The sequence below is a fragment of the Dromiciops gliroides genome, chromosome 3 (assembly GCF_019393635.1).
Source record: "Dromiciops gliroides isolate mDroGli1 chromosome 3, mDroGli1.pri, whole genome shotgun sequence".
NCBI lineage: Eukaryota > Metazoa > Chordata > Mammalia > Microbiotheria > Microbiotheriidae > Dromiciops > Dromiciops gliroides.
In genome coordinates, this window is record NC_057863.1 from 247233306 (window position 1) to 247260294 (window position 26989).

General features: G+C 35.4%; 1 protein-coding gene across 8 annotated transcripts in view; it reads right to left on the reverse strand.

The window, feature by feature from the left end:
• GABRA5 (gamma-aminobutyric acid type A receptor subunit alpha5) overlaps positions 1 to 26989 on the reverse strand; it is a 96421-nt gene that overhangs the window by 26688 nt on the left and 42744 nt on the right. For all 8 annotated transcript variants that reach the window (XM_043998266.1, XM_043998263.1, XM_043998262.1 and 5 more), the window contains exon 6: positions 10420 to 10502. In XM_043998266.1, the coding sequence (XP_043854201.1) occupies positions 10420 to 10502 (83 nt within the window). The remainder of the gene's footprint in view (positions 1 to 10419; positions 10503 to 26989) is intronic.

Here is a 26989-nt window from a genome sequence, read left to right on the forward strand (position 1 = left end):
TCAACTTAACTAGAAATTATCCTTCATCCTTGAATTGCCAATACCACTCTACTTGACCTTTTCAATGTACTTATTCATATTCTAATTTGTATTCTGTCTTTCTGTACTTCTTAGTCTTCCCCTAAGAGTATAATGTCCCTAAGAGCAGCAATAATACAATTTTTCACTTTTCTTTCGACAGATCCTAGCAAGTCTCTTGCAAGACAGTAAGTGTTTGATTAATGGTTGTGTAATTGAACTACTGTCCTATTTCTCTCTATTGAGTGCTCATCATTTGGTGCCTCTAATTCTTCATCACTGACTCACTCCTCAGCTATTTCCAATCTGTCTTTTCTGCTTATTATTCTGATGAAAGTACCTCCTAGAGGGTTATTATTGACTTTCTAATGACCTAAATCAGGTTAATTTTAGCACACATTCCTTTCTCTTAAAACTCTCCATTCCCCTTTAGCTTCAACAACACCATACCTCCTCATTCTTCTAAAGATTTTGATGCTATTTCTCCTAATTTTCTATGATGCCTCTCTCCACTGCAATACCATTGCTTTATGCAATCTCTCAAATTTCTGTTGACAAAAATAGGAGAAAAGGGAAAAAATCAGGTTCTTCTCCCCAAAAAGATGTAAACAAAAAAGGAAGAAATCAATTTATTAAAATAATATTCATGGAACAATGATTTAAATAATGTGGTTTTTTCTTCATGCAATTGATACAATAGTAAAAATCATTTTTAAAAAGTTTTTCCTCCATACTCTAGATTTTGGAAGAGCATATTCAAATACTTTTTAATAAGGTAGGAACCTATGGTCTTATACAGAGGAAGTCATCCTTAGAGGGATGACATTCTTTTGTAATATTAAATTTGAAAACATTTGACAAACATGAAAACAAATGACTAATAAAAAGCAAATTATGAGAAGTCATCTAAAGGTGATGCTTCTCCAAACATCTTTGCTCAGTTGAAAATTTATTATCTTATTTGATACCATTGAAGATTCTTAAGAATGTCAGTTACAGACAGATTTCTAAAAAAGACACATGAGACTATGAAAACCTGGACAAGCAATTAATAATGAGTAGATAAACTTTTCAGGGTCCACTAAAATGGTAGACATACTAAAGCTCTGAATTAGTTGAGGATTTTGTTGCTAAAGACAGCAACAACAAGAGTTTATTATATAAGATGAGGATAAAATGAATATCATGTAAGGAACAAAATTCCTCCTTAGAGTAGAAGAGTTAGAATTAAAATCCTCATGTGTAACATAGGAATCTCTACTCTAGACCATTAAATGGTGCTGGGTCTCTTTTCAGAGAAAATTAAATACTCTTGTCAGCATATCATAAGTAGCCTGGCATATGCTACAAATTTTCACATTTTCTTTAATATTAAATTCAATTTGGGGAAACTAGATTTAATCTTTAGCCAATTAAAACTATATTGCATGTGGAAAGGTAAAAAATATTCAACAACACTATAAATGGATATATACTGATTATGTATACACCATAATTGAAGTTTATTGTTATTTTTAATTTGTACATCATCCTAAGACATCTAAACATTCTTGAGTCTCTAATTACTTTTGAATTCTAAGGTTTTCCTATAACATAAATATTCAAGATTGATCTATGTCAGATGATAGGACTTGCTATGAAAGATTTTCTGAGGTTCTTTCCAACTTACCTTGAAAAGTGTTTTGTCTTGTCCCTTTTTGCAGAATCTGAATTCTACATCTTTGAATCTTTAAGAAACTAATTTGTGGTACATTCCACAATCTCAACAGGAGTTTGGTAGATTAAATTGACCTAACGATATTGAAAAACATCTATTTCCCATGTTTTGCTGATACTGTTGAGAAGAGGAATCTGTGTAAATGCTAGAAAGTTTGACAAAAGCTTTTCCTTCCTTTTTTGTATGATGGAATTAATACAGTTACTTTTACTTGGGCCATCATAAATGTCAAATATTTTTCTGCCATGAGATATTATAACAGAATGTTATCATGAACTCTGTTAAAAGTGATTTGACATTATACCTTCTAAGTGCTAATATTTAACATTTAATTAGAAGGCCTAATACTTTCAGCAAAAATTTGATTCCCAATGTGAATTTTTTTTTAAATTAGCAATTACTGAGTGTTGGTATTCTTTTTTTTTTTTTTTTTGCTTTAAAAACATTTATTTTTTATTTTCCATTTACATGTAAGGGTAGTTTTCAACATTCATTTTCATACAATTTAGAGTTCTAAATTTTTCTCCCTCCCTTTCCGCCCCCCTCCACAAGATCGCAATCAGGTTATATATGTACAATTCAAAAGTGTTCTTTTTATCAGCTCCTTCTATAGGGGTGCATAGTAAGCTTCCTCATTAGTTCCTTGGGATTGTATTGGATCATTGCACTGCTGAGAGTAGTTAAGTCATTCACAATTACTCATTGAACATTACTATTGTCACTACGCACAGTGTCTTCTCAGCTCTGCTCACTTCACCGTACATCAATGTTCATTAGTCTTTCAAGGTTTTTCAGGGATCATCCTGTTTGTCATTTCCTGTAGCACAAGTCCATTCCACTGCAATCATATAGCACAGCTTTTCCCATCATTCCTCAATTGATGGACATTCCCTTAATTCTCAATTCTTAGCCTCCACCAAGAGTTGCTATAAATATTTTTTGTACAATTTTTCCCCCTTTTCTCTTTTTCATGATTACTATTGTTAACTGTTTCCCTTCCATGCTATTCCCTTCCCCATGATATTTATTCTATTATCCATCTTCTTTCATCCTATCACTCTTCAAAAGGGATTTGCTTCTGTCTGTCCCCTCCCCCACTCTGCCCTTCATTCTTTTGCCCCTCTCTCTTTATTCCTTTCCCCTCCTATTTTCCTGCAGGGTTATAGAGATTACTCCACCCAATTGAGTGTGTACATTATTCCCTCCTTGAGCTAATTCTAATGAGATTGAGGTCTTTGAGCCAATTGTGATGAGTGTTAGGATCATTTACTGCCCAGATTAAATAGATTACTCCACCCAGTTGGGTGTGTCTATTAGTCCCTCCTTGAGGCAGCTCTGATGATTTTAAGATCTTTGAGCCTTTTCTGATGAGTGTAAAATTCATTTTTTGCCCTGCCCCTCTCCCATCTCTTCCCCCACTCCATAAGCCTTTTCCTGTTACTTTCATGTAGGATTTCATTTCTGTCCTTCCCCCTTCAACAATGAATTCCCATCACCACTCAATTTAACCCTAAAAGTGTTATCACCTAGCTAAGTGACACAGTGGACAAATCATCACCCCTCGACCCAGGGGGATCCCAGCCAAAACCTTGCCTTAGACACAAGACAGTCACCCATTGTACGATCCCAGGTATGTCTCCCAGCTCCAATTTTTTTTTATGGTTCTCTAGGGTCTTGTATTTGAAAGTCAAATTTGCCATTCAGTTCAGGTCTTTTCATCACAAATATCTGAAAAGTCTTCTTTTTTATTAAAGTCCCATTTTTTCTGCTGAAAGATAATGCTGAGTTTTATTGGATAGGTGATTCTTGGTTGTAATCCCATTTCCTTTGCCCTTTGGAATATCATATTCCATGCCCTCTGGTCCTTTAATGTAGAAGCTGCTAGATCTTGTGCTATCCTGACTGGGGCTCCACAGTACTTGAATTTTTTCTTTTTGTCAGCTTGCAATATTTTTTTTCCTTGACCTGAGAGCTCTGGAATTTGGCTATAATATTCCTAGGAGTTTTCTTTTTGGGATCTCTTTCTGGAGGTGATCGGTGGATTCTTTCAATTTCTATCTTAGCTTCTTCTTCTAGAATTTAAGGGCAATTTTCCCTGAGAATATCTTGTCTAAGCTCTTTCCTTGATCATGGTTTTCAGGTAGACCAATAATTTTCAAATTCTCTCTCCTGGACCTATTTTCCAGATCGACAGTTTTTCCCAGAAGATATTTCACATTGCCCTCTATTTTTTTATTCATTTGGATTTGCTTTATTGTGTCTTGGTTTCTCATAAAGTCACTGGCTTCCATTTGTTCAATCCTAATTCTTAGGCAATTATTTTCATCAGAGAGCTTTTGTACCTCCTTTTCCATTTGACTTTTCAAGCTGTTGACTTTTTTCTCATGTCTTTCCTGCATCACCCTCATTTCTCTTTCCATTTTTTCCTCTACTTCTCTTATTTTATCTTCAAAGTCCTTTTTGAGCACCTCTATGGCCTGAGACCAATTCATATTTTTCTTGGACGCTTTAGATATAGGGGTCCTGATGTTGACATCTTCCTCTGAGGGTGCCCCTTGGTCTTCTTTGTTACTGAAGACACTTGCTATGGTCCTCACCTTTCTCTGTCGGCTCATCTTGCCTTTCTTTTACTAGACTTTTAGCTCCTTACAGTGGGGCACTGTTTCCAGGCTGCCATATCCCAAGCTTAAGAAGTCCCAGGTGGTATGATTTTAGGAGAATCAGGTTCTTCCCTCGCCCAGCCTGTTTCCTAGTCCTAGATGACCCCAGACCAACTTGCCAATCAAACAGCTTTGTGTGTTATGGTTGTTAGCTCCAAGGAGCCTGTGCCCCTCCCCCACCTGGGCCACTTCTACTCGAGCCTACCACCTGTTTCTCAGTAGGGGTGTAAAATCCCAGTTCTGCCTTAGCACCAGCATAGACCCCTGTAGTCTCTCCCCTGCCCAGGGCTCAGCCCCCTCACCAGACTGTGAGCTTAGTTCCAGATGACACTGATGCTTCAGCTGATTCAGAGGCTCTGGGGGTCTCCTTCTCTGGTGAGGACTTCCTGAGACTGGATCTGTGTCAGGGTGACTGTAGGGTTGGGCCCAACTCCTGTATCAGCACAGCAGCTCCCTCCTTCTGACCTTCCAAGCCATTCTTGGTTAGAAGATGATTGCAGCACATTCTTCTGTGAGTTTTGCTGCTCTGGGCATTTTCCTATGACCTTATTTGGATGTTTTTTGGAGTGATCATGTCATGAGTTCGGGAGCTAACTGCCTTTCCTCCGCCATCTTGGCTCCCAGTATTCTTTTAATTCTTCTGCAAGCTCATGAAATGTTTTTGCTTTTATAGGAAGCAGAAGTGAAGGATTTTATTAAGATGTGTTTAGTTCATAAAAACTGTCAGGGTGGGGCAGCTAGGTGGCACAGTGGATAAAGCACCAGCCTGGGATTCAGGACTACCTGAGTTCAAATCCGGTCTCAGACACTTGACACTTACTAGCTGTGTCACCCTGGGCAAGTCACTTAACCCCCATTGCCTCTCAAAGAAAAAAAAATTGTCAGGAGTACATTAATTTTCTCTTCATGACATTCTATTTTGTTTACTTTAATGGGCAGAAATTTTTCATAAGAACTCCAATATGCTGTTAAGTGATATCAAATTTTTCAATATGTTGCAACACAACCAATTGAAGCACTGGTCTTCTCAGGTTCTATGATGGAGGATACATCCAATTACTTACCAACTGCACTTGAACATGGACTTATGATGCCCATAATTTTCCACATTAATAGGATATGATTCTAGAATCCAGAAGACCTATTTTATTGGGTATTAGTAAACCGGAAAAGGAAAAGCATTTGATCAATATGATTTCCCCTTTAACTGCAGAAATTACTCAAGAAATCAATGCATGACACAACTTTGGGAACTCAAACAATACCATATACAAATGAACTCAACATGATTCAGTGGAAAAAAGGTGGGATTTGGAGTGAAAAGTCCTGAGATTGAACTTTAGCTTTGCCATTTACTATATATGTAACACTTAGCAGTCCATTCTAAGTCTCTCTTGGCCTGAATTACCACATCTATAAAATAAGGGTTGATAAATATGGGGATCTGAGAAAATGATCTCTAACCATTGGCCTTTTTGTTCCCCACCCAAGAAACTTCAACTTTTGGCTGCAGACGTTATGACTGTCTGTCTCCCCATGGCAAGAACTTTCTCCTTCTGATGAATTACATTTTGACTTTATTTGTTTTCCTACAAGTCACAACTAAAATCCTACCTTCTATAAAAAAGACTTTTCTGATCTCCAGGCCTGTTGGGAAACTCAAATGTGATAATGTATACTTTTTTGAAACCTTAAAGAACTGTATGTGATGATGAGGATGAGGAGGAGGAGGAGGAGCCTCTTGTCACTAGGCCTCCAGTCTGGTGATGCCTTCATTCCCTGGGCCTCCTGCTGAATTCGTTGTTTATAGAGCAATACAAAAGCACTCCGGTAAATACTTCACAACCCAGAAAACCAGAAACAAAAATAGCTGTGCACACATTCGTGCATAGATACACACACACAAACACACACACACACACACTTTTAAGTCTAATCTGCATTATTAATAATTTCAAAAGCCTAGACAATCAAAAGGATAAATTCAGCTCTGGTGTATAGCACTGTCATTTTTTGAGGTGTAAATGCTCACATTGAAAATTTAGCAATCTCTCTTTGAGCTGGCCTGCTGATCTGCCTTAATACAATCCCTTCCCTTTGCTGATTATCTCCAATTTAGCCTCTATTGTGTACATAGTTGTTTTCCTAGTTGTCTGTCCAATTAGACTGTGTGCTCCTCAAGAGCAGGGAATATCTTTTGCCTTCTTCTATCCCTGGTGCTTAGCACAGTGCCAGGCATTGGGTAAATGCTTAATAAGTGCTTGTTCACTGACTTCTAGCTCTAAGTCTCTGAACTCATGGATTAGACAACATAATATCCTACCATAGGTCTCTTTAACATATGCACATTATTAAAGAGGAGTTTATTTGAATTTCCTCACCCCTAAGGGAACTTGAACTGACATAAAGATGCAAGGTGATAATGTTCTTGGAAACAACAGTACAGGCACCATACTAATAAAATTAATGGGACTTATGTTTAGAACTGCCAATAGCTAAATCAAACAATACTCAAAAAGCTAATTTAAATATTAAATAAAAGGAAATCTGGCATAAAATTTAAACAAAATACATAGCTTTGCCACCACTGAGTATAAGAAATGAAGAGTGATAGAAGTAAATTCTTACTCTGTTTTGATTCATGAAAAGTGATAATACATTGATATAGTAGTATAAATGAGACAAAATGACAATATGAATCATGTTATTTTAAAAGGATACCTACTATTAATTCCTAATATAAAAGAAAATGCATTTGCATATTAAAGTTAGCCTCATAAATATAGGGTACTATGATTGAAGAATATAAATATTAGTTTTTCACAGATAAAATCTTCCTCATCACTTCTATAATGTTCCTCATTGGTCAACATTTCCTGGAATATATTGCTATTGGCATAATCACAGATCTCTCTGAGTTAGTAGGAGCTCTATGGGAAAAAGGCAGCTTGACCACAGGAAGGCATTAGTGTAGAATTAAGAAGAATGAAGACTTAGAAAAGATGGAAGCCTAGACTTGAACAGCATTCAACATTTGTTTCAGTAATATAGAAGGTAAAAACCATGCAATTTTTAAAAATGGAAGAAAAAATAGTACACTACACTTCACATCTATTCCAAGAGAAGAAAAGTAAGCATTTTTGTGATTATTCAAATTTCCATAGTGCTTCTATGGGCAAAAACAAGAGACATGAGCATATTATCATTTATGGGTAATCTACAAAATTGCTATGCAGAAATGGAATAGAGGTTACACCAACTGGGATTTAATTGAAAATAAAATTAGGATGTTTACTTGGGGTAAACTTAAAACTTAAATATCTTGATAATTTTTTATTTCTTTTAGGTTTCTGTGCACGTAATACATTTAAATATTTTATTCTGAGAAGTATCCTAGAGGCTTCACCAGACTAAAAAAAGTGTTCCTGACACATACAAAATGGTGAACTCCTGCACTAGAATGAGATGGGTCCGTCTAGAATTTAGTAATGTGAGGACATGTAAGAGGAAGATCTTTTGTAAACAAAATTTTGAGGCCTTTTGGTTTAAGACATAGGTGGCACACTGGAGAACACTGGCCCTGGAGTCAGGAAGACCTGAGTTCAAATCCAGCCTCAAACACTTACTAGCTGTGTACCTCTGGGAAAGTGATTTAATAGTGCTTCAAATTTTCTTGTATGTAAAAATGAGCTGGAGAAGGAAATGGCAAACCAATTGAGTATCTTTGCCAAGAAAACCCCAAATGGAATTATGAAGAGTTGGACGTGACTGAAAAATGACTGAAATACACATGGATGTGGATTGAATGAAGATGAGACTTCAAATCCCAACTGTGATACATAATTCATTATCTGATGTTGGACAAATCATTTAATTTCTCTTTATTTTAGTTTTATTACCTGGAAAATAGGAAAATAATGCCTATATTACTTAAATCAGGGTTGTTCTAAAGATGAAATAAGATTATATACGTAAAGCACTTTGCAAGCCTTAAGGTGCTATGGGGAAAGAAGTAATATTATTGCTATTACTATTGCCATTAAAACATTCACAGCCAACCACTTCCACCTGATGTAAGATTATTACTATTTCCAAATGAGGGAAGTTTTCCAACAATGTGGTAGTAAGACTAAACAAGAGACAGACTTAGAGTAGGGGAATAGGTAGGCCTAGAAAGGACCTTATTTGGATAAAAAGGAAGCCTTCCTTGACCCCTTTCTAGGTGAAGGGATTTTTTTTCTTCCTCAGATCTTCCCATTGAATTGTATCTGAACCTAAATTTTGTACATATCTTACTTATCTCATTCCAAAATTATTTGTGTAATTTATTTCCCATTTTATTTAAGCAAGTTATGTTTTATATCAATCTTTTCATTTTTTTTTGTAGGGCAATGGGGATTAAATGACTTCTCCAGGGTCACACAGCTAGTATGTGTCTGAGGCCGGAATTAAACTCAGGTCCTTCTGAATCCAGGGCTGGTGCTTTATCCACTGTGCCACCTAGCTGCCCCTGACTCTTTCTTATACCTCCAAATCTCTTAACCTTATTTTGTACTTGTACATACACAGCTACACTATGAATTTGTTCCTTCCCCCATCCCTGGCAGAATAGAAACTCTAACTGATAAAGCAAGCAACATGGCAAAACCTTTGTATTTCTAATAAATGACAGTGTAGCATAAAGTTGAAGAGTGGGCCTTAGAGAAACCTGAGTTCAAGCCCTGTTTCTTTCACCCATAATAAATCACTTAGTTTCTTGGTGTCCTAAGGCAATTTGCTAAAGCTATAAACTGAAGAGAAAATAGTAATCTTGGTTGATAGGAGTTTCCTCATAAAGAAAGTTCTCAAAGCAGTAAAATCATATATGTAATTCCTCTCCCTATTCCTTATATCTGGTAGAGTCTTTTGAATATAATAGATACTTAATGCACATTTGTTGATTTAATTAATGGATAGATCTTTTCATTCCCTTGCCTATACCTATCATGATGAGTTGCATGTACTGAGTAATTGCTAAATATCTGTGGATGATGAATAGGTACCTAAATCTGAGAGATGTCTATTTTGGTTCTACCCTAGAAGTTGATCCTAAAAATCTATACTAGTCCCTAATGTTTTCCTGACTACATAAAATGTAAAGCAGGCAAAAACAATCCAATGAATGGCCTGGAGCTTTTAATTCAATGTAAGGTAGATCAGATTTGGTCTCTGAAGTAGCTGTAGTTAGCTTTTTCAGGGTCCAAGATTACTTAAAACAAAACAATAACAATAACAATAAAAACAAAACTAAATTCCCAGGAGATGCTTCCATTGTTCTGAAATGAAAGGTAACCTCTGGACTCTGAGAGATGTCATAGGGCTACTCCAAACTATTATAGACTTCTCACTGGTTTCATATTAAAACATTGAAAAGCATCATCATATAATGGGAAAAAAACAAAACAAAACATTTTACTTAGAGCACGAACACCTGGATTCAAGTTCCAATTCTTATATTCATCACATGTGAATTAGAACTGACCATTTAACCAGTTCTCTTCTATGAAATGAGGATAATTTCCCCTACCTATCTTTTTATGTTATTGTAACATAGGGTTGTATCAAATAAATAAACAAATAAACAAATGAAAGAATGAATAAATGGATAAATAAATGAATGGACAAATAAATAGATTGATAGATGAATGAATGAATAAATAGATAAATGAATGAATGAACAAATAATAAACAAACAAATAAATAGATAAATAAGTGGATAAATAAATAAATGTGTTTTGTCAAACCACTGTGCAGATTTAAAATATTCTGGCTTGCACATTATAGGCACTCAGCCAAATGTCTTTTGAATAAATAAATAAGACTGCAATTATGCGAACGGCAAGGTAATAGTGAACAAAACTATTTTCTGAATAGTGTTCTCATTCATGTTCTGCCATTTTTAGGAGGAAAAATCAAATGTACCTGCATGATCTAAGAAGCCCATTGAGATTATAGCCATAGTTCTTACTTGTAAAAAGAACTTACAACTTCCAAATTTCAGAGGACAAGCATGTGCGTCCATTGGGAAGTCTTCAAGTTGCATGGGACATTCAGCAGAGATGGTCAATCTAAAAAACAAGAGAAAAAAAGGAAAAAATAACTTTATTTGATTACAAGATATAATGTTTAGGAATTATTCTCTCTGGATTTTACAATGTTCTAATTCTTGTTCACTATCTTCACTGATTCATAACTTCTATAGTAATCACCTTTAACCAAGATTTTCCAAATGCGGCAATGCCTCATATACGTGGAATGTAGTAGTAATGCCTCATGTATATGGAAGTCTGGTGAAACAAAGAAATTAGGGCCAGAAGACCTAATTTACACTTGCATCATCAACTAGCTGTGTGACTTTGGCCATGTCACTTAGCCTTAGTAATCTCATCTGTGAAATGGGAGGATAATAATCATACTTCATACATTTTCTCTGGTTCCTCCCCTCCACCCCCAGGTCTTCCTCATTTCCTCCTCATGGCTTCTCTGGATTCTTTAAGATCCAGTTCAAATTCAGTCTTCTGTAGGAGGCCTTTTCTAGTCCTCCTTAATGTTAGTTCCTTCATTCTGATATCATCCCTAATAAATCCTTTATAAAACATGTTTGTGCATAGGTGTTTGCACATAACCTGTCCCTATTAGACGGAGATCCTTGACAACATAGATAGTTTTTGCCTCTATACATCCAACACTTAGCATAGTGTCTGGCATATAATAGGTGCTTATCATATGCTTTTTGACTTGATATTATCTCAGTGTTCTTGGAGGGATTACATGAGATTATGTATGTTTGAGTAATTTGTGAAATGTTATATAAATATCAGTTATATTATTCATAAAGTAATTTTTGATACCTTTGTCACTCATGTTGTTTGTTTCAACCATACCACCACCAAAATTTCACAAAATACTTTATTTGGTAAGGGATAAGCTTATATAAGTTTGTGTTTTTAAGCTGAAAATATAACATATGCATATGTTTTCTATTACATATATATAATGTATATACATTTATACATATTAAAATACAAAAGCCAGATTAATTTTTAAAAATAAAATTTAGTACTAACTTTTTAAAAAATCATCTACATTTCTAAGTATATCATACCCTTTTCCCATTCTAGAATAACATTCCTTTTAAAAAAGAAAAAAAAACATTCCAGCTAAATTAATCAATATATCTAAAAAATCTCATATTAAATACTACAATCTTAAATCACTACCCCATACAGCTACAGGGAAAAGTGGAGATATCCTCTCAAATCTCTCCTTAGAGCCCAAGCTTAATCATTATAATTACATAGCATTGTTTTGATTTTCCTATTTAAAAAAAATATATGTATATATAATTATAATTTTGCATATATTTATAGCCTGGTTATGTTTGCCATACTTTGGAACTGTTCATATGTCTGCCCATGCTTCTCTGTATGTCTCACATTCATTGTTTCTTACAACACAATTAATATTCATGTACTACAATCTGTTTAGCCATCCCACAGCTGATTGGCACCTACCTTAGTTCCTACTATAAAAATTTGAGTGCATATGGGCCCTATCCTTTTATCATTGATTTGCTTGGCATACATGCCTAGCAGTGGTATCTTTGGATCAGCAGGTATATATATATTTTAGTCAGGTTCTTGGCATGATTACAAATTCCCTCCTAGAATGGCTGAACCCACTCATGGCTTCAGTAATTATACATTTATGTGCCTGATCTTTACACAACCATTCCCACATTAACTATTCCTATATTTGTTATCTTGTCAATTTTCTGAGAGTATGGCAAAATTGACTTATATTAATCACATTATTAGTACTTAGGAATACTTTGTCACATGATTCACACAATTTTCATTTCTTTTGAGAATTGTTAGTCATAATCTTTTACCACTTTTCTGTTGGGGAGTGGCTCTTGGTTTTTGGTCCAAACATTTTTCCATTTCTTACCTATATATTTTGGATAGCAGAACATTATCAGATATACTTAACAAAAGTTATGACCACCAACTCTTCTGATTCTTCCTTAATAAATTTTCTTGTCCCATTTACCTATCAAATTCTGTGCTACAGTAGATCATGTTCCAGCAAATGTCCAGTGTAGTTAAGAGTTGCTGATATAAATTTGGGTTATATGATTCCTCCATAGAGTTCTATGTATGGAAACAGATTCTACTTTTAAAAAAATTATTAGGTTGCTTTATGTATTTTTTTTTAATTCATCTCCTTAGTCTTCAAAATTCAAAGGAAATTAAATGCAACAAGTTAACAGTGGAATTTTTGAACTTAAATAGACAGAAGAATTCAAAAAGTAGCATACATATCGCCACAGGGTAGATTCTCAATTTGCTCATTCCAAATTAGATTTGTATGTCTAAATGTGAATCTGCTGCATGTGTGCCAAACGAGCAACTTAATGTTGACACAAAACCTTTGATATTTGCATTTCTTGACTTCATTACAACCAAATGTATTTACTTTATAAAGTTAGAAAGCAGTTCAAGCATTTAAACGCTTAGAAATGTTAGGCATTACCAGCCCAATATATGTGTTCTTTTAAAAAAAAATTCACTGCTATTTATGTTTACACATCACAGTCATCTCTAAAAGAAAAACCAAACCAAACCAAACCAAAACATTCTATCCTTTCCAAATTCAACTCTTGCTTGTGAAAGAAAACAGTTACTGCTTCAACCAATGTTGCTTCTATTCTACCCTACGAGTTTCTTGTTTTTTGTTTGTTTTTGCTTTTTGGCCAGAAAAGAGAAATGTTTCCTTATCTGTTCTAGAGGACCTTTTTTTTTATGATTGGGCTTTATATTTATGATATCTTCATTTACATTGTTGTAGTCCGTTTGTGTGTTTATGTATGTGTGTATGTATATATGGATGTGTATGTATATTTACATATCCAAATATTTAAATCCATATCCATATATCCATATTCTTTTTTATTTTGACATGCATGTTCATTCAACTCTCCTTATATACATATATGTATGATAAATACTTCACAAATATTATCTCATATGATTCTCCCAATAACCATGGGTTGTTGTTATTTTACATTTTATACTTGAGGAAACAAAGGCAAACAGATTAAATCAGTTTCTAAGAGTCATGCACCTAGTATCTGAGGACAGAAGTGAACTCAGCTCTTCCTGACTTCAGATCCACCCTACCACTTAGATGCCTCAATATACACATGGAAGACAGATTTTTGGCATGAGGCAGAATGCTTCTGGATGAGACATTTTTTAAAGCCAAGATGCCTAAATCTAGAAAGAGAAAATCTCAGAGGGGGGAGCAGTTTTTTTGAAATCAAATTATAATTGAAGTTAGAAAAAGAAGGAAATGAGAATGGGGAGAATAGGAGAGACAATTGGAAGAGCATGATGAACAGTTGGAAAAAGGAGTGTAGGAGAAGAAAGAAGCAGAGAGGAGGAGGAAGGAAAAAAGTAAGGCATATTTGATAACTTAAGAAGTGGTACAAGTTAAAGCCTATACAACTTACTATCTATAGAGTTAATTAATTTACAGTAATAAGTATAAAGATATATAAATAATTTATGACAGATGCACAGCAATCATCTACTTGGATGAAAACGAATGTGTGACATTCCATCTCAAAACTGCTTTTTCATGCTATTTCTGTTGCTTTCTTTGACAGAGGCAGTTAATTGTACATATTTTAGGGATAACTATTAATTAATATAGAAATACCATGGCACTTAAATTCATTGATGGCAGAGATAGTAAGCTCCATCCCCTAAGAGATGTCACAGGTGATTTTCACACTAGCAGTGGTACCTAGCAACTAGTGGCATGTATAGAGATGATGCTTCATATGTGTTGGCTTCTGCCCAACAAGACACAGAAGTATCACCTGATAATAGGTGGGTTAGGAATGGTCAAATAAAGAACTGGTTGAATATTAAAAAGGGGAAAGGGTTTTGATTCCCAGTGTAATTAATTTCATCATAAGTTCCTGACAAGTAGTATTCACAAATCTGTTTCTTACTAGCAAAAAAAAAAAAAAAAGGTAGGGATTGTGGAGAAGACATATAATCCAGCCTGATATAAAACAATAAACTTTATGTGGAATAAAATGGCAAAGAGAAAGGAAATGATGGTACGTATATACAGTTTCAATCCTTAATGGCTTAAAACAAGTTCTATTATATCAAAACAATTATTGGGCAGCTAGGTGGCACAGTGGATAAAGCACTAGCCCTGGAGTCAGGAGTACCTGAGTTCAAATCCGGCCTCAGACACTTAACACTTACTAGCTGTGTGACCCTGGGCAAGTCACAACCCTAATTGCCTCACTAAAAAAAAAAAAAAACAATTATGAGGCAAATTATCTCATATTTTTCTAATTCTCATGGAATTACTATTTCATCATATTAAAAAGCATTTTACCTCATTTATTTTCTGAATGAGCACTTATATTCAAAAACATCTTTCAATCTAAATATTTTCATGATAATGGTGTCAGACATTTAGCTTATATGTCCTAGAAAAGAATTTCAGAAAGGAACATTTGCCCCCTGTTTAATGGCAAAAATTAATACCAGAAAAAAACACATTTTAATATAATCACACTCCCTTGTTGTAGAAAAGTGAGCAAAGCACTGCCTTAATGCATGAATACAAACATTTCCTTACGACTTCCATTTTGCGTTATGGTGTTCAAACTCAGTTTTTATTGCACATATGTACCTACCATCTGTGAATGTCATGTGTGTATGTGTGTATAAAGTTCTAAAAAATATTAAATGGCCATTGCATTGGTTATTGCTTCAGTGAGGATTTACGGGTACAAGTGATGGAGGAATGATTTCCTTATCTCTGAATTCATTACATGGTTTTCTTTCTGCTGAGGGGCAAAGTAATCTTGTGAAGGGAACCCCCCCATTTGGAACATAGGAAATCTGAGCCATAGGCTTAGCTCTGATGCTATACGGCCTCTGGCAGGTGGCCTAAAATCACTGCGTTTTACCACCTATAAAAGAAAAAATAATGGCTGTTTCCCTCACAAGGATGTTCAAAAGATAAAATTAGATAATAAATAGCATGTGGAGTTAGATGCATCATATCTACTGGCAAAGCTAAAACTAAACCGGACCTGACCCATTGTTTAGTATTTGTTTTTAGGATCACACTTTCAACCTACAAATGTTTATTTTTATCTGGGGGAAAATGTTAATTTTCACTTACATTAAAATAAGTATACAAAAAAGGATTACTAGTAATTTAGGCATGGGCTACTCACCCAGTTTTCCTATTTAGTCTATATTAGACAAATTTCTTAACAGAACATACTCATCGAATGAACATAATTATGTATATTCAATATGGTAGTGAGATTGTTTCAGATGACAAAACTATTGCCTGAATAGATATATGTTTAATTCATCTGAAATTTGTATGAGTTTTACATAGTCAAGGATTTAAATGCCTGTATATATGTATGTACGTATTTATATGTGTTTACACAAATCTATTTTACATATATGTATTAATGTAGGTATGTGAATCAGAGACAGGATTATGCAATAGTCTTCGAAAAATTTTAATCATACTTTTATTAGTTAAAAAAAAGTTCTCATACTCCCAATATGTTTAATTACACATTTATAAATTTAAATATTCTACTATACTATAAACTATGTACACTAGAAAAGGGATGCAAAATATAAATTTTTAAAAGATAGGATAAAGATAAAATGTTTAATCTTAGAATCTATAGTACTGATATTAAGTAGTAACCTGTCCATGTCTGGTTTAGGAAAATTATTTTGTCAACAATGTGAAGGATAGATTAAAAGAAAGACAGATGGGTTTCTTGGGGCAGAGACAAGATGGTAGAGTATAAAAAGCACTCAGCCAAATTTTCCCAACATTCCCCTCCAAACAACTTAAAAATAAGGCTTCAGAGGCAGCTAGGTGGCACAGTGGATAAAGCACTGGCCCTGGATTCAGGAGGAACTGAGTTCAAAGCCAGCTGTGTGACCCTGGGCAAGTCACTTAAACCCCCATTGCCTTTCAAAAAAAAAAAGAAAAAAGAAAAAGATTACACAAAAATAAGGCTTCAAACTGAATTCTGCAGTGGCAGAGCTAGCAAAAGGTGTGAGACATTCTTTAAGCCCAAGACCATTTATGGGGATTGAAAGAGAAAGCTCTGGGGCAGCTAGGTGGCACAGTGGATAGAGCACTAGCCCTGGAGTCAGTAGTACCTGAGTTCAAATCCGGCCTCAGACACTTAACACTTACTAGCCGTGTGACCCTGGGCAAGTCACTTAACCCCAATTGCCTCACTAAAAGAAAGAAAGAAAGAAAGAAAGAAAGAAAGAAAGAAAGAAAGAAAGAAAGAAAGAAAGAAAGAAAGAAAGGAAGAAAGAAAGAAAGAGAAAGCTCTACTATAAAGATGGAGGATGACCCAAAGTCCATGTGGAAGTGATTTAAATTGATATTCATTAGAGAAATGAAAATTAAAACAACTCTGAGGTTCTACCTCATACCTTTTACCTATCATGGCTAACATGACAGAAAAAGAAAATAGCAAATGCTGGAAGAGAATGTGGAAAATTGGGAGACTAATGCACTGTTGGAGTCGTGAACTGCTCCTATCTTCTGTAGAAAAAAATTTAAATTATGCCAAAAAAGCTATAAAGCTATGTATACCCTTTGACACACAAGTACTAGTATTAGCTGTATAGCCCAAAGAGATAAAAGAAAAGGGGAAATTATCTGTTTGCAAAAAGATTTATTGCAGTTCTTTTTTGTGGTGCCAAATAATTAGAAATCAAATGGATGCCCATCAATTGGGGAATTGGTTGATGATGTTGTAGTATTCAATTGTGATTGAACATTGTTTTGCAATAAGAAATGATGAGCAGGAAGATTTCATAAAAACTTGTGACATTTTATATGAATCAAGAGCATATTTTATACTTTAATACCAATATTGTATTAATGAAAGACCTAACTACTATTATGAAAACAATTATCCATGAAAATTTCAAAGGATCCATGATGAAAAAGGCTATCCACCTCTAGAGAGAATAACCTGAATGCAGGCAACTGGAAGGATATTTATTATAGGTATCCTCAACAGAAATAAGAAATCTTGAGAAGGATGAGTTTGAGGGGGAAAAATAATATAATGACATATCAGATTCAGATGAGAGTCTATCCATGAGATCATCCTATTCCAGTTAGAACAATAAGTAATGAGGGACAGGATTCGTACTCACTTGTCATTTCTCAAAACCCAGAATTTACCCTCTGAGGGGCCTAAAAGCAACCTCAATGTGATATGGGAGACAAAGAATGTTGGGGAGAAGGGAGAATAGAAATTTTAAATAGCCTGTGAAACTGCTGGTGTTGATTATAGGGTAATGGTTAGGTTATAACTACCTTGAGGGTTGGATGAGTTACTCTTAAAAGGTAAGGAGGAAGGAGAGTAGGGGAGTATTGTAGAGTTGGGGGGAGTTAAGGGTTAGTATGGTTATGCTGGAAAAAATACAGTTTGACTATTATGATGAGGATTGAATGTCATCTATCTTCTCACCATCCAATTACTAAGGCAACAGTGGATAGAAGCCCTGGGCCTGGAGGTAGGAAGACCTGTTTTAATCTAGCCTCAGACCTTTACTAGCTGGGTGACTTTGGACAAGTCCTTTAACCTCTGCTTCTGGAAAAGTAAATGGAAAAACACTCTAGTATCTTTGCCAGGTAAATAGCATGTACAGTATTTCTGTGATATCATCCATGGGGTTACAAAGAGTTCGACATAAATAAACAAATAGTCACTAATCCTTTAGGATCCAACTATAGCTACACTGGCCCCCACTTTCGAGACCATTTGAAATAGTGGATAGAAAGATGATCTTGGGAGTCACAGGGAAGATCAGATTTCTAGGTCTGTGCCTGAAATTTACTAGCTCTGTAATCATAGGAATATGTCACCTGAACTCTCTATATCTCAGGTAACACTCTATGACTCTAAGTTACAAATGTAAAGAATTTATTGTTATTTGAGGTTTTTATGCCTCAGCGCACACTGGCCTGGGACTCCGCAAACCGCACGGTGCTCCACCCACTGGTTGTAGCCATTGCCAGGGCTCTGGCACCTCACGTCATCACCACTCGGTGATGCCTACATGGGCCTGGCAAAATTATAATGATTGGAAGCCTAGTGAGGGCAGTCATGTGACCATAACAGCGGCCATCCCATTGGCTGGGGCTGTGTGGGGTGTTTCTAGGTTTGGGGGGGGGAGAATTGGGCATTCTAGGTGGAAGCTGGAAAGTGACAGGCGTTCTGCTGCGTATTTTCAGCTGATTCCTGGGCAGTGGTATTTTTTCAGGTATTATAATTTCCCTTTCCCCATTTTATTTCCTTTCCCTTGATCCTACTGATCCTGTTTGTGTTTTTTTTTTTAAGTTAGTTCTTGTTAAAATAAATCTTGTACTGTTTTGAGGGAGGCTACCGGTCTCCTTCCTTGCCCTAATATTGCAGCGAGCCCCTTAGCTAGCACTCCCCCATTAAAAATTGGTCCCCACACAAACAAGTTTCCAATTAACTTTGGTGAAGGTATTTTCCAAATTTGGATTTCCTTCTTCCTGTGAAATCTCACATCTGGACAAAAATGTAAGTATTTTCTACAAATACACATGCAAACACTTCAATTGCCATATGCCATGTCAGCTACCAGATATGACTGAATTGCCATGGTAGATGAAAAGATAAATATTCTGCATAAAGCTATGACCACAGGGGACTCGATATGGTTATAGTGTGCAAAACTGTATATTGTCTTACCACAGCTGAGAAAACTGCAGCAACTTTTGATTGAATGCTAAAAAGTCCATAAACTATCTCTTGGCATTCAAGACCTTCCAAAATCTAGTTCTAAACTACATTTCCTCCCCTCCTATACATCTCTATAAGAAAACCTTTGATCCAGTCAAATTCATCTGGCCATGAGCCCCCAAATGTATCCTAACATTTCGTACCTTTGTGCCATCCTCTAAACTTGGAATATGTCATCTTCTTTCCTCCTGCTACCCAAACTGCCTTTTGCCATAATACCTCATCCTTTAAGGCCAAGCATAAAATCCTTTTTTTCTCTTATCTTCCTAGCTAGAAGTGATCACTATTGCATAGAATCTCATAGTTATTTGCATAAACATATTTATCATCTTGCAGCTTGCATTGTATTTATCTATGTATTTGTGAAATGATAGCAGAGATCCTGCATAATTTATCTAGCACATCAAGCATAGAGCTTTACCTGTAGCAATCACTTAGCCAATATCTGTTAAGTGAATGAATTTATTTTTAGATGGACAAAGAATTTTTATGTAAGTTTATGGAACCAACAAAGGATTTAGGTTTTTCTGACCACTTTACAAATTGCCAAATTCCCATTTCAACACAAGTACAAGCCCATATATTGGAGTAGACTGTAGCTATCTAAGAATAATGTTCAATGAATGAATATTCCTATATAAATAACAATGGTTAGAGCTACAATAATATAATAAGAATCAAAAATTTAGTTGTATAATGGGTTAGAGTGTCCTGTGAACCAAAGGTAATTCATAAAATTATTTCCATAGGAAAATACATTCATGGAAATATGTTTAACATGATTGTAATGTATAAACTATATCAAATTGCTTACTGGCTTTGGGAAGGGGGAGGAAAAGGGGACGGGAGAAAAATTTGGAACTCAAAAAATATCTTTACATGTAATTGAGAAATAAATATATATTTTTTAATAAAGGAAAAGACATTCAAATTTCCAGGTGAACAACATCATAAAGCACTTAGAACTGCTTCTGTGTATATATATAATTGGACTAGAACCATAGTTCTTGTACATATTTGTACATGTGTGTTTGCATGTTATCTCCTGCATTAGACTTTGAGTTCCTTGAGATTAGGGATTATTGTGGTATGGGGGGGGGGGTGATGATAGCTGAGGCAGCTCAATGACTAGATGTAGAGAGCACTGGGCCTGGAGTCAGGAAGACCTGAGATTAAATCTGGTCTCAGACACTTACTAGTTTTGTGACCCTGGGAACATCATTTAAACTCTGTTTGCCCTAATCCATTAGAGAAGGAAATGGCAACCCATTACAGTATCCTTGCCAAGAAAACCTTCTAGACAGTAAGGTGCATGGGGTCAGGAAGAGTCTGACACTACCAAACAACTGAACAACAACAACAAAAGAGATGGGTGATTTATTTTTACTTTTCTTTGTATCCATAGCACTTACCACAGTTTCTAACACATAATACATGCTATTTGACTGACTATTTGACCATTATTAAATTTTTTTGATTCTATGAGTCTATAAATCCCATAGGCTATCTACTCTAATTTCCCCCAAGTAATAATTTGATGTGGTTGAGAGTATTAAAGTACTAAGTCTATGAAGTTCAATCCCAGAAGGGCAAATAATGATTAATTTAGAAAAAAAAATACAACTATGTGTCTGCCCACAGTCTCTTTTATGTCTTACATAACTTCTGAGACTCAGACTAATCATAAAATAAATGAATTCAACAATGAAAAATGTATTATGTCCCTATGTTGTTATAAAGCAGAGGAATAGGCTGAGGGGTGGGGTTGGGGGTATTCTAAACTTAAATAAGATGGGTTGCCTGTCCTCATGAAAATTTCAGTCTACCAACCATTGGTCCTTTATATAACAGCCTTCTATTTTTCTATAAATCCTACCATGGTTAAAATAAAGATTGCCTCAATGGGGCAGCTAGGTGGTGCACTGGCCCTGGATTCAGTAGGACCTGTGTTTAAATCCAGCCTCAGACACTTGACACTTACTTGCTGTGTGACCCTGGGCAAGTCACTTAACCCTCATTCCCCCCCCCACACACACACACATACACACACATACACACACACACACAAAAGATTGCCTCAAAAAAGAGATGTAATGAAGCCTATCATTTTGACCTTCTAGAGAATAGAGTTGGGAAAGGAAGGATAGTAGAAAGGACCATGGAGGGAGAAAGGCAACAGAAAAAAAGGTAGATGGGAGGCTACCTAGTCTAGAAACTAAAGGAAAATTAGGTTATTTGCTTTATTGTGTAACCAATTTTCTTAAGGATAAAACATAACATGTGTTATAAGAAGAATTAGAGCAACACAGATACTTTCAAGATATCCGGATTAGATTTGGTTTCTTTTCTGAATTTTTATCTTGATGTTTCAAGACTTAATCATGATATTCTTCCCCTTACACCTCAATCTATTCATATAAATAGATCAGAATTCAAACTCAGTGAAATAAAAAGCTTGTAAAAAGCAGAATTTGGGTCACTTCTACATCTTCCTCCATTTAATCATTTTTGGGAATGGGGGTGTGTGACTACTTAAAGAAAGTCATGAGTGGCAGTGTGAGATAGTAAATAATTAGTGTAAAAATATATGAAGCCCTGAATTCAAATCCTGCCTCTGACATCTAAAGGTATGTCAAAATTTATGCAAATTATTCGTGACACATAAGAGTTCTATTATCCAAGTTCACTCTGCACATTCCCATTGGGCTTGAACCAATTACCATGTTTTACATAATTATAATTTTGAAGTGTGGATTCAAATACATGTGACTAATTCAGGAGATCAATTATTTTCACTAATTGATACCTATCTTTATTGGCTATATATCAAAGCAAATCATTTGCCCTCAACTTTTTAAGAATATAAATTATAGCAAAATTTCCACCTTGCATCAATGAAGGAACTGCCTTAACTAGCATTTCCCAGTGAAATACCAGTTCTAGTTCTTAACCCCGCCCCCCAAAAAAGTAGGGAACATAATGCTGTTATGTTAAAAATCTTGTGAATTTTAGTACCCTAAAATCAGCTTTTCTGGCTTATACAAATCTAGTGTTCCCAATGTCAACAATTTTTTTTTCGGTGGAAATGACCTAATGAATGTCATCTTCTAGCAAAGTAGCCAAATTATGTGACCCAATTACAACATGAGTTATAGTCTTCATAAATCCAGAATGAATAGATTAATTTTGTACCTCTCTATATAATTGGCTTGTCCACATGACTATCCTCAGTTGGTATATTTGGGCTAAAAATTACTGTAAGAGCAAATATCCAAATTTTTAATATTCTGATTGCATTTGTAATATTAGAGAAGGGTGCTGAAGTTCTTGTTAGTTGTGGAGAGATTACTATAAGTTTCATAATTTTGTTGTCAATTGAGTATTTTTTTTCTTATTTGGTAAATGGTTATAATCATAGTAGCTCTGCTTTGTTAGGTGGCTGGTTTTTGCTTGGACAGATACTAAATTCCATAGGTAAATCAATGGTGCAAAAAACAAAGTAGATATTTCTCACTTGGACAATCACAGAACTGGAGATTAAAGGCACCTCTGTGGCCATCTAGTTCATCCCCTGCTTTGAAGATAAGGAAACTGACACCCTGTGCTTTGTCAGTGCCCCTTGTACTCTACCAAGCTGCTTACTAAGTTTTCTTCTCTTTATGTTGTGTTTATACCCAGATCCCAGGGGAAAATGGCTTTCATAAATAAAACCTAAGACAAATGCACAGAAATGAAAGTAAATGAAATATCTTCAAGTGAGAAAGCTACCCAGTACATATAGACTTTATTCCCTAAGGAAACAACAATGCACATTTTTATACCCAACAGCTTTCCTAAGAGGTAGATGTTGAAGGCTTTCATCCCCCATTTTACATATGAATAAACTAAGACCTAGGGGGATTAAATGACTTGTCTGAATCACACAGAATGTGCAGAACCAATTCTCAAAAAGGCAAATTTCCTGATTACGATATTCTTTCCATTATTTCCCACTGTTTCTGCCTCCAAAGTATACCTGTACTCATCAGGACACCTATTAACAATACTGCACACAACACCTTTAATTTTTCAGTTCTCTTTCCTGTATATTCTACCATTTCCATTATTCCTTTGTGCAAGAAGTAGAACAGGGAATATTACACCCATTTCACATTTAAAGAGAGTGAGGCAAAGATAAAATAACTGTCTTGTTCAATGTCATAGAATAACTTCATAAGAGGATAGGGACTAGAAACAGTCTCTTGGATTATACCTCTAAATTCTTTCTCTAGGGGGCAGCTAGGTGGCACAGCAGATAAAGCACCAGCCCTGGATTCAGGAGGACTTGAGTTCAAATACAGCCTCAGGAACCTGACACTTACTATCTGTGTGACTAGCAAGTTAAGTGACTAGCAGGTCACTTAACCCTCATTGCCTTGCAAAAAAAAATATTTCCCTAATATCCCATTGCCTCTCAAAATGAGAGGAAAAAGTTCAACATAGCATCTGTTTGTCAAATGTTTCCTATCATCCACCTGTTAACAGGGACAATAGAGAGCCAACTGTGGCATAGTGAACTGTCCTCTGAATCAGGAATAATAATAATAACAATAATTGCAATTAAAATTATAGTAACTTTTATGTAGCACTTTAAGGTTTGCAAATATTTTTGCATTTATTTTGTAATTTGATCTTCACAACTATGAGGCATAAAGATAGAAAAAATAGAGACAAAAAGATGGGCAGATGGACAGATAGATAAATAGAAAATTAATAAGCATGTACAATATGCAAGACACAATGCTACACATTGAAAATACAAATACAGGGACAACTAGGTGGTGCAGTGGATAGAGCAGGGGCCCTGGATTCAGGAGGACCTGAGTTCAAATTCGGCCTCAGACACTTTACACACTTACTAGCTGTGTGACCCTGGGCAAGTCACTTAACCCCAATTGCCTCACAAAAACAAAAACAAAATACAAACAGGAATGACCATCCCTGTCCTCAAGAAGTTTACATTCTAATAGAGGAAAATAATACCCAAATAAGCATGAGAAATAGATGTAGCAGCATGACGTGGAGATCATTTGTCAGAACCAGAGGATGCAGGGGCAGAATTCAATGTTCCACTGAGGAGAAAGGGATGAGAATGATCACTAGTGAATAGACTGCATGGTGAAAAGATAACCAGAAGTGTAGGTGTTATTAATATCTACTTTTTATAACTGAAAAATCTGAGACTGTGAGTTAAGGTGACTTGCCCAGGGACATACACACACACACACATACATATATATATGTATATATGTATGTGTGTGTGTATATATATATATATATATATATATACATACACATACATATACATACATATATATATATATATATATATATATATATATATATATATATATTTAAGTGTCTGAGGCAGGATTCAAATCTAGATTCAAACCTTCCTGATTCCAAATCAAGCACTCTATCCATTATATCACTTAGACTTGAGTCATCTAGACCTTCCTTACTCTGACCTATACTAGCTGCATGACCCTGGGCATAACACTTAACCTCTCAATCACCTATGAAATCCTCCAAGACACTTAAGGTACAAAACAAAGGACAATCTGCATTTGGTAAAGGGAGTTTCCTCCCAGGGAGTTCTCTGAAATATCAAGTTCAGCTCCCATATAAAATAACAAAGGAAATTTGAGAACAAGGTGGGTTATAACTTTTCTTGAGTACTAGACTTAAAAATACCCATATTACTATTCTTGGGGGGAAATTCATTCTAATAGATTTTGTACCAATCAGCTAAGAAGCTGTTTTTAAAGATTAGTTCATTTAATTGCTGTATTTACCTTTACTAACCTGTCAACTATTGGTCAACTTTGATGTGACATTCTTTTGGGAGAGGGTCCCACACAAATGCAGGCTATTGAATCATTCTGGTAAAAAAAAAAAAGCTGTAAACAGCATTCAAATACCCTTCTGATAGGCAACTCCTCTGCAATGGTAGAATCATAAAGTCTGTATTTTATAGTAAATAGTCAGGGTTTACTATATTACTTGTGATTCTGTGCTTTTTTTTTTTTTTTTTTTTTACAAACCATAGGAGTAATAGATTTAGAAATGAAAGGGATGGGGGCAGCTAGGTGGTGCAGTGGATAGAGCACCAGCCCTGGATTCAGGAGTACCTGAGTTCAAATTCGGCCTCAGACACTTAACACTTACTAGCTGTGTGACCCTGGGCAAGTCACTTAACCCCAATTGCCTCACCAAAAAAAAAAATATCCTATTAAGAGGTTGGGATTGGTTAGTAACCAAGGAGCTATTGGCTCCTTACATCACTGATTGATATTATTGTTGTCTAGCTTAGGTCTGTGTTGCTAACACTTATTTCTACTAAATATTTTTTAATATTTATAGGATTTCAAACTACAAGGGACTCTAGAAGTCAATGGGTCCAACTCCTCATTTTACAAATAAGGCAAATAGCTGAGATCATAGTGCATGTAAATGGCAAATTTAAGATTTAATCAAGGTCTTCTGATTCCAGAGCAGGTGTTTGGTTTTTTTTTTTTCTTAGTCAACCATAATGCCCTCCCAAATGGTTCAGATCTCTAGAATAGCAGCTAATTTCATCACTGATTTATCATTTAGTGTCACTATGTGTTCAAGCTAATGTGTAACTATCACAGATAAGCGCTTGCAAACCAGATCTTAAATGGAGGACCATTTTTGTTGTAATTTAATATTTACTAAAGACAGTTCTCCTAGTGTCTAAATAACTTCATGTTGAGACAACAAGGAAAAGCAGCATGTCTTAGAACCTGGGGGCAGGAAGGATCTTCAGGAAGTTTGCTGCAATCAGCCAGCCTGTGAAAACTGCAGGGAGCTATCCAAAGTATTAGTGCTGATCTTTTGATCACACTGGTGCTTAGTGATTACCTATAGGAAGATAGGGACAAAGCCTAGAGCACTATACAGAGCAGTGTAATTTCAGCGGTCAAAAATTCATAGGCATTTCCCTTCTGAATATCTATGAATTATTTTACTAAACCAACCCGTTTGGAGAGGTAGTCAAGACTATGAGTGTGTGTGTGTGTGTGTGTGTGTGTGTGTGTGTGTGTGTGTCTGTTCGAGTATCTTTTTGGACCATGCTTATTACCTTTGCCACTGAATCTGGATATGGTCACAGAATGGGTGGAATTGGGGATGCATCTGTGAATTAGGTACAATTGAAGCTGTATATTTGATCAAGCAATCTAAGACTCTGTCCTAATCCTTTAAGAGCATGCTTAGTCAAAGCCAGTGATGTGGAAGCAATAGCAGCAATAAAATGAAGGTAAATAACCCTGAAAATAACTTTATTTGAGTTTATACAAATAATATAGGATCTGGTGAAGAAGGCTGTGATACTATCTTTGTGACTTTTGGCAGCTCAAATTAACTCCCTTGGTATATGTTTGTTCAGATGTAAAAATGAGAACATTGGATTTGATGGTCTCTGAGGTCCCTGCCAGTTCTTAATCTAAAAGCCTATGATCTATAATACAAATTGTATTGATCTATAATACAAATTGCAGAAAATAGTTATGAAAATGGTGTTATAGAAGGAGAGGCATATTAATGTCAGCACTATTAATTTTATAGAACTAAAGGGCCACAGTAGTATTGATACAGCCCCATCTCATAATAGGC